This window comes from Octopus sinensis, linkage group LG7 (assembly GCF_006345805.1).
Source record: "Octopus sinensis linkage group LG7, ASM634580v1, whole genome shotgun sequence".
Taxonomy (NCBI): domain Eukaryota; kingdom Metazoa; phylum Mollusca; class Cephalopoda; order Octopoda; family Octopodidae; genus Octopus; species Octopus sinensis.
In genome coordinates this window covers 2735491-2744837 of record NC_043003.1, presented here as the reverse complement: position 1 = coordinate 2744837, position 9347 = coordinate 2735491, and the positions used below count along the sequence as shown (strand labels likewise).

General features: G+C 39.9%; 1 protein-coding gene across 2 annotated transcripts in view; it reads left to right on the top strand.

Moving 5' to 3' along the window:
* The first annotated feature begins 1233 nt into the window (after positions 1–1233).
* The window catches only part of LOC115213860 (MBT domain-containing protein 1), a 48343-nt gene continuing 40229 nt past the window's right edge, over positions 1234–9347 (top strand). The window contains exon 1 of one of the 2 annotated variants that reach the window (XM_036504455.1): positions 1234–1804. In XM_036504455.1, the coding sequence (XP_036360348.1) occupies positions 1802–1804 (3 nt within the window). In that variant the 5' untranslated portion in view covers positions 1234–1801. The remainder of the gene's footprint in view (positions 1805–9347) is intronic. The other variant, XM_029782801.2, reaches the window with a different exon arrangement.

Sequence of the window (9347 nt, the reverse complement as noted above, 5' to 3'; positions counted from 1 at the left end):
TACATGGGTGTGCATATATCCATATGCATGTCTTTGTGCTTCGTTCTCCCCCCTCCACCGGCGTTTGTTTGTTTATGTCCCCGTAATTTAGCCGTTCGACAAAAAAAGACGATAGACTAAGTACTACGCTAAAAAATAAAATAAGTACTGGGCTCGATTTGTTTCGATTAAAAACCCTTAAAGGCATTGCCCCAGCACGGCCGCAGTCCAATGACTAACAAGTAAAAAGATATATATACGTATGTATGTATGTATGTGTATGTATGTATGTATGTGTGTGTTTATGTGTGTATGTGTGTTATGTACGTACGTATGAATGCATGCATGTATGTATGTTATTTATGTATGTATGTATGCTTGTATGTATGTATGTATGTATGTGTGTGTGCACGTATGTATGTATGCATCTATGTATGTATGTATGTGAATGTATGTATGTACGTGAATGTATGTATGTATGTATGTATATATGTATGCGTGTATGTTTGTATGTATGTATGTATGTGTGTATGTATGTATGCATGTATGTATGTTTGTATGTATGTATGTATGTGTGTATGTATGTATGTATGTATGTATGCGTGTATGTATGTGTGTATGTATGTATGTATGTATGTATGTATGTATGTGTGTATGTATGTATGTATGTATGTATGCGTGTATGTATGTGTGTATGTATGTATATATGTATGCGTGTATGTTTGTATGTATGTATGTATGCGTGTATGTATGTGTGTATGTATGTATGTATGTATGTATGTATGTATGTATGTGTGTATGTATGTATGTATGTATGTATGCGTGTATGTATGTATGTATGTATGTATATATGTATGCGTGTATGTTTGTATGTATGTATGTATGTGTGTATGTATGTATGCATGTATGTATGTTTGTATGTATGTATGTATGTGTGTATGTATGTATGTATGTATGTATGCGTGTATGTATGTGTGTATGTATGTATGTATGTATGTATGTATGCGTGTATGTATGTGTGTATGTGTGTACGTATGCATGTATGTATGTACGTATGCATGTATGTGTATATGAATGCGTGTGTGTGTGTGTGTGTATGAAAGCAGCCGACGTAAATATCGGAGGAGGTTAATAATATCGAGTTGCTCGGCGATGAGAAGTAACAACGTGACCCGCTTAAAATTCTCCACCAATCAGAACGGCCGTTAGTGGTTGGGTGCGAGGCTACCGGAAGCAGGCCCGTCTGGCTGCGATGTATAAATAGAATCTGTTGGAAGGTGTCATGGCGCAGGCTTCTCGGCTGTCGAGGCTCTCTCCCGTTCTCCTCCCGACTAAACCCAACCAGACCCACCAATTCTGCTGCTATTAACAACAGTTGTTGTGTGTTCAGTTCATGACAGCTTTCTGCCAGTTTCGTTTCTTCCAATATCAGGATTTCCACAGTTTTTAAGGAATATTATCGATATTATTGCAAGAAAAAAAAAAAGATAAGAGAACCGAAGGAATTGGTAACACGATCGTTGTTGTTCGACGGAAGCATCGTCGTTTTGGGGTTCCTGTCGACGGTAAACCTCAAGATCTGGATATCCTAATATAAGATACAACATCGAAGAATCAAAGAAGCGTATTACGCAAATAACAACGTCGAATATTTCTGCTGCTTTTTTCCTTCTTCCCCCAAAATCCGAAGCGAAACTCTGGTTCTGCAGACTCAAGGACGACCTCACTCTCCACAGGGCCATTGCGATTGTGTACAAAAAAGCCTGACCCGAGCCTCATACGCAAAGCTTCTTAGCTTAGGAAATGGATTGCAAATACTAAAATGGTCAGTGGAAGTTTATTCATTCGATCCTTCATCATCCAAAGTGCTTTCATTTATTTTCCTTTTTCCAATCTATTTCTCTTTAATGTCGACATTTATGTTTCTCTGTTTTAAATTCTGTAACTGTTGCATTTCTAATTAACTGCGTTGCACGCTCCATTCCTTACATTTCTGTTTATTCCACATCCGATGGAGAGAAACAGCGATCTAAACGATTCCTGCTGAATCTAATGCAATCTTCTCCTTTTCTGTCCATTTCTGTTTGCACCACATTTAAACCCATCGTTATTATTATTATTATTATTTTTATGTTGCATTTATTTGCATCGTTCTAATTACATTCATCCATCGATGCTGCCAAAAACTGTGGGAAATATGATTTTTTTTTTAGTATGAAACTAAGCGAAATATTCCATTTTCGTCTAAAAGCCTTGTGTGTGTGTATATATATATATATATATGTGTGTGTGTGTATATATATATATATATATATGTGTGTGTGTGTGTATATATATATATATGTGTGTGTGTGTGTAAGTATGTGTATATATATATGTGTGTAAGTGTGTGTGTATATGTATATGTATGTGTATATATATATATGTGTGTATGTATATATATATATATGTATGTGTGTGTGTGTGCGGTGTTTTGCGGTTGTCCCTCCATTATTAAAGAAGGGAGCTAATAAGGGAGTTAATTAGTGAAACTCATTAAACGTAAACAATAACAACGTTTTAAAACAGAAAATAAAACTAGCGACGGAGGTTTCGACCTGGTCTTCTTCTTATCTGATAATCCCAATCACATCCCGGATGGCTTACAGGCATATTAACTCCCCACCCGTCCGTCTACCCTCAGTGATCTATGTTTCCTCATAACTTTCAGAAAAATCGATATTTTTTCATAAAATTTTCTGCAAATTTCTTTCAGATGATGTCGATTACGATTATATCGGAATTTTACATGAAAAAACCCCCCAAAAAATAAAAGGGTGGACACACTGACATCACATAGGCCTATATACAAAATGAAACTTGAAGTTTCGTAAAAATACGATTTATGTGAGTAGGTGTGTGTGCCCACCATTTGCATTAAATTCTGATATAATCCTAATCTATACCATCTGAAAAGTGTAGCAAATTTTATCAAAAAGTATCCTTTTTTCAGTAAGTTACGAGGCCACAAAATCTTGGATGGGTACTATTTGAGAACAGTGGTCCCGGTGCGCGTACTCGCGCTACCGCGCCAGCTAGTCATGACTGGTCGATCCTTACGTTGTGTTTTTGTGTGTTATTGACTTTGTTTAACAAAAATTATTTATTTTGTGTTTTATTTACTTTGCTAGGTAGTCGTTGTAGGATCGACTACTTACGACTAGCTAGTGCGTGTGCGCGCACCGGGACCACCGTTCGCTAGTAGTACCCCTTGGATGTAGGTGAGGAAGACAGGTGTGTAGGACTACCTGCTGGTCCTGTATATCACATGATACACAAGACCATTTCCCTTGGGCTTTGTACATCATATCTGACACACATAGGACTTATGAAAGGAAAGCTTTGTAGTACCCAGAACAAGAAGGGCTAAAAATTTGAAAACTAGCAGGAAAATTCTTTGGACAGCATAAGGTTTAAATCGTTCCTCGAATTTGTTTCTTTATTTTATTGATCCTTAAAGAAAATGAAAGGTGAAGGCGGGATTTCATTGTGGAACTAGGACCGCTTTACAGTGTTTAGTTACGGCCCTTTATTTTCGTGATGGTTCACTTTGTATGCGAGGGAATCACATCCTACCGTCTTCAAGGGAAAGACGACCTGAAAAAAAGAAAGAAAGAAAGACGGTGGTGGTGGTCACGTCTGGATTGTCTGATCAAAGATCTGTTCCATCAGACGATGGTTAGGAACCAAACAGATAAAAGCGAAAGCAATTTGTTGAGCTCTTTAGTCACTCGATTTGTTAGAAAGAGCAACTAAATCCCTTTATAATCACATTCCTGCTGGCAAATAGGGTAAATAAAAATGATGCATTGGCCAGTGTTGAGGACAAAGAATGGCTCCTTTTATTTAGGCCCTTCGAGATTTGCGGGAGTAAGTCATGTAACGTGGGTGCTAGCTAGAAGCAATAACTGGCGAAAGTAAAGAATACGCACATCCGGTGTTTAGGATTAGGGGTTAGGGTTTTTGTTACGCCGAAAACGGGTGGTGTACGTATTCTTTACCTCCGCCGATTCACTTCGGATTCCTAAGGACCAGGTGGTAAGTTTAAACCAGGCGACACATTAAGCCTATCACTACTCGTTTTTAATTCAGGCACCTGTACTTTATCAACCCCGTGAGGGATGAAAGGCAAAGTTGACCTCGATAAGATTTGAACTCAGAACGTAAAAAAGCCTGTATAAACATTGTCGGCCCTTTTTTTTCTTTTTGTTTTTCTAACGATCCTCCGTCTTTCACTGATCAGTGATCTTGCTTCCACCAGGATTGACCCCGGAGCAGAGTTCATTCATCACATACCGTTTTTTGGTGGTGGTGGGACTTTTTAGTGCATTTAAAGAAAATTAGCCTCTGAGAGGACCAACTTCACATGTAGGACCCGTACGGTCGTAAACAGCATGTTAACCGTTTTCTTTGTCTGCGAAATTACCTGGTCGTTAATTTTACTAAACTGCTTTAATTATTCAGCAATCAGTGTTAATTGATTAAAATAACGAAGTGTTTATATGAGAAAGCGTTCTGTTGAATGAATGAAATTCCATTCCAACCTGTGTCATCAGTGGAGTTCGGAAATTTCAATCAAATAATTTTATTGAAATTGTCCTTGTTGGTTTTCGATTTTAAACCCCCGAGGGAGTTTTTAACTCCTATTTACTTGCATAATCTCATTTGTGATCGTTCTTTAACTCTTCATTATAATTTTTTCCTGTTCACGATGTTAAGTGGACAGACGTTTCTGAGAATCTCGACCACCACGGGGCCGTTGCTTGTCCTCCTACATGACCCAACGGGATGCTTTGCTATGTAAGGGAAGGAGTACATTCACAAACGTGTCCGTGTGTCTCTTTCCTAATGTAGAATGGTCGGATCTTGCATCTTTTACTTATTTCAATCAGTAGACTGCGGCCATGCAGGGGGCATCGTCTTCAAAAAGTTTAGTTGAATGAATCGGAGCCAGTGCTATTTTTTAAAAAAAGTACTAGTACTTATTCTAGCAGTCTGTTTTACCGAACCGCTAAGCTACAGGGACGTAAACACCCCAGCACCGTTTGTCAAGCTGAGGGTAGGGGAAAATGCAAAGACACTCATATATATATATATATATCTGACGAACGGACTTCTGTCAGTTTCCGTCTACCGAATCCACTCACAACGGTTTGGTCGGCCCGTAGTGTGCTGTTTTCAAGGTGAGGTGCGAATCTGCATTAGCCCCGAAAGCACTTGCTCGAGGCTCCACGCAGTGGGACTGAACCCAGTACCATGCGGTTGGGAAGCAAGCTTCTTACCACGTGTGAAATGGTTGTAATAGTAGATCGACGGACTTTTAGAATAGTTATCGCTGCTTCGTGGAGAAGAAACTAGCGAAGGATTGGTCAGGTGGGGATTGTTTAATAATTTATTTACTAATACTAACTAAAAATTGGTCGCCGATAATAGGAAGTTACCAATATATCAGTGGTGACTATCCTGTTAATTGGTTGTCCAAGAACTACATTGACTTATATTTGCTTCAAAACGGTAGACGGGCTTTGGCAGGAAGAACATTTGGTGGTACTAATTGAGAACAGTGGTCCCGGTGCGCGCACTCGCGCATCCGCGCCAGCTAGTCATGACTAGTCGATCCTTACTTTGTGTTTTATTTACTTTGTTTAAAAAATTATTTAGTTTGTGTAAAAAAAATTATTTATTTTGTGTTTTATTTACTTTGCTAGGTAGTTGTTGTAGGGTCGACTAGTCACGACTAGCTTGCGCGACTACGCGAACCGGGACCACTGTTCTCAAGTAGTACCCATTTGGTTTCTATGTCTAGCTTGTCGAGCAAACTCTATACAAGGCATCGTTGTTATCAGCGAGACATCATACCTACGAACTTGCTTGTCAACTTCCTTAAATGGGTGAAAATATTGTGAAACAGCGATACAAAAGAAGCAGTGCAAAATGATATTTGTTGCTGGGCCGCCAAGAATTCACCCCTCCTCCCCCTCCTTCTGTGTGTCTTAGTTACCATTTGTCTTGCAGCAGAGAGATGCCGTTCACTCAGTGAGAGGTGGCTAGTGTGAGGAGAGAGGCGTTTCGTGAAGAAGTATCAATTACTTCGCGAAAAACTTGATAGATGGTGGGGAGAGAGAGAAAGAAAGAAAGTAGGATTTACCAAAATTTGCGCCAACGAACCGATTGTAAAGAAATTTGTGGGGAAAGTTGTTTTTTTTTTTTTTTGCGAGGGGGGGATAGAGAGAGGACTTTCGAAGAGAAAGACATTCATAATTTTTTTTGTGTGTTTGAGTGTAATGGAAAAAAAGTTTGAAGAAAAATTTTTAGAATCATTTATTTTCCCGCTTGAGCAATAGAAAACGGTTTTAAAAAAAGATCCCATTTGTCATGGCGAGAGAAACAAATTCATAAATTCGGGTGTTGAATAGGATTTCAGTTTGGGGAAAAAGTTAAGGGCTGTTAGACATGTGCGCAAATTTCTTTCTTTTTTTCGTTAATGAAATATTTTTTTGTTGGAAGTTATGAGGCAACAAAGTCGGTGTGGGGTGGGGGTACATATGCCACATTTTTTTCTTAAATTGTTTTCATTACTCAAATGTGTTTATGGGGAGAAAATATTAACCAAACAAGGAAGGTATCAAATGGTCGTGAGATGTGCTAAAAGCAACAGCTAAATCGCCCTTAATTTTTTTCCCACCGTATTTATGAATTTGTTTCTCTCATTATGATAAATGGGATTTTTTTAAATACCTTTTTCTATTACTCAAACGAAAAATAAACAAATCCCCCAAATTTTTTTTCAGACTTTTTTCCCTTATATTCAAACAAACAAACAAAAAATTATGGTTTTCTTTCTCTTTGAAAGTCCTCTCCCCACCCACCTTGGAAAATTTTTTCCCCCCCACAAATTTCTTGAAAAATCGGTTCGTTGGCACAAATTTTTCTTCTCATCTTCGTTGAATTCACTTGCTTTATTTGTTTTGGTGGCCGAGTGTTAGAGTAAACATTAACTAGACGGGTACCGCTTCTATCGACCTGTTTGCTGAACCGCCAAGTTATGGAGGCATAAACAGCAACACCGGTTGTCAAGCGGTGGGGGTGGGGGACAGACGCACACACACACACATATGTATACATATACTGTATCAGTCATTTGATTGAGGCCATGCTGGGGTACTGACTCTAAGGGTTTTAGTCAAACGAATCAACCTCAGTACTTTCTCTACGGGTCACTTATGCCAAACCGCTAAGTTACAACCTCATCATCGTCATTTAACGTCCATTTTCCATACTGGCATGGGTTAGGTGGTTTGACAGGAATTGGCATGGCTGGAGAGCTGCACCAGGCTCCAATTGTCTGATCTGGCAGTGTTTCTACAGCTGGATGCCCTTCCTAACGCCAACCACTCCGAGAGTGTAGTGGGTGCTTTTTACGTGCCACTGACACAGGTGCCAGGGGAGGCTGGCAACAGCCACGATCAGTTGGTGGTTTTTACATGCCACCGACAAAATCTGTTTTCCATGCTGGCATGGGTTTGCTGGTTTCATAGGAGCTGGCATGGCTGGAGAGATGCACCAGGCTCCAATTGTCTGTTTTGGCCTGGTTTCTACAGCTGAGTGCCCTTCCTAACGCCAACCACTTTACAGAGTGGCACTGGGTGCCTTAATCGCGGCACTGGCTTGGGTGCTTTTTACGTGTACGTATGTAAACCTGCACCAGTTGTCGAACACTGGGGTTGAGCACACACACACACACATGCGTTTGCTTTTGTATCAATTACAAAAATAGTGGCGAAGGTAAAGAATACACACACACAACCCATTTTCGGCGTTGTCTGCTTCATTTGTGGATGTAAAATCTGTAAATGGCGGTGCCCCAGCATGGCCACAGCTCGTGAGCTGAAACTAGATAAAATATTTTTTTTAAATGTCCAAGAAAAAACCGAGATCGACGTTGAAAAAGCTGTATTAATAATAATATTTTGTGTGTTTACAGTCGTCGACACGTGCTGTCATGAATCTTGACAAGTCTGAGACTCAAAACGATTGAATGCCTATTCTTTCACTTGTTTCAGTCATCAAACTGTGGCCATGCTGGGGCACCACTTTTGAAGATTTTAGTCAAACAAATCGACCCTAATTCTCATTGGTTTTTTAAAGCCGGGTTCTTATTCTCTTGGTCTCTTTCTTTTGCCAAACTGCTAGGTTATGGGGACATAACCACACCAACATCAGTTGTGAAGGGGTGGGGAGCAGGGACAGATGCAAAGACGCATACAGATATATATATACATATGATGGGCTTCTTTCAGTTTCCATTTACCAAACTCTAAAACTGTGGTTCTCAGACTTTTCAGAAAAATTTTATGTGCCAGTCCCCTTGTACTTTTTTTGATGATTCGTGGTCCCCTATAAAATGCAGGATAATTAACATGGGGAAAATGACATACACTCGTGTACTGTAATTTCCAGACTATGAACTGGGATGAAAATGGGTGTCTGGCGAGGGGCAAGGTCATGTGGGAACATGTACCAGTGAGGATAACGACTTCAAGAGACATGCAACATGTGGAGTGGTGAATCATGTGAGTGTAGAATACAGCACATTGCACGATCAACCGTTGTACCTGCATATTTTCCATCAGCCAGTCATACCTGTTGTACAACAGGTGTGATTAGCAAATGAGCATGTAAGAGAGGCAAAAAGGATGATAGCATGCAAAAAATTGGAAGTCTTGAAATTTTAAAACTTAACTGTCTCATGCCTCTCATTTTCACAATTCTTCAGCGTCCCTTCATGGTCCCCTTAAAATCACTCTCTGGTCCCCTAGAGGTCCACAAACCCCAGTTTGTGAACCAATGCTCTAAAGGCTTTGGGTGACCTGAGGCTACAGTAGAAGACACTTGCCCAAGGTGCCATGCAATGGGACTGAACCCAGAACCTTGTGGTTGGGTTCAGTTACCACACAACCGTTTTACAAGAAGGGATGTGGCAGTCACTTCAAAATTTGAACCTACTCGGCACACTCACCCACAGGCTTATCCACAGGAAACCCCACCCATTTTTGTTTGCTCATAACTTTCTGAAAAGGGCTTATTTTACAATGAAACTTTACAGGGTCACATTTTTGAATGTGTAGATAAAAATTACATGGGTAAAATTATGTTGATTGTATGTCACCTTCATAGAAATGGACTCCAATTTTCTATGCAAAAATGTCTGGCCAAGGAGAAAGGTTACCTTTGCTTGGAAGCCGGTAAAGTTTGACGGCCCGTGTGCACTTGATCATAGACAAGCTACCTCAATGAATTCTGTCCGATCCATGCCAGCATGGAAAAGC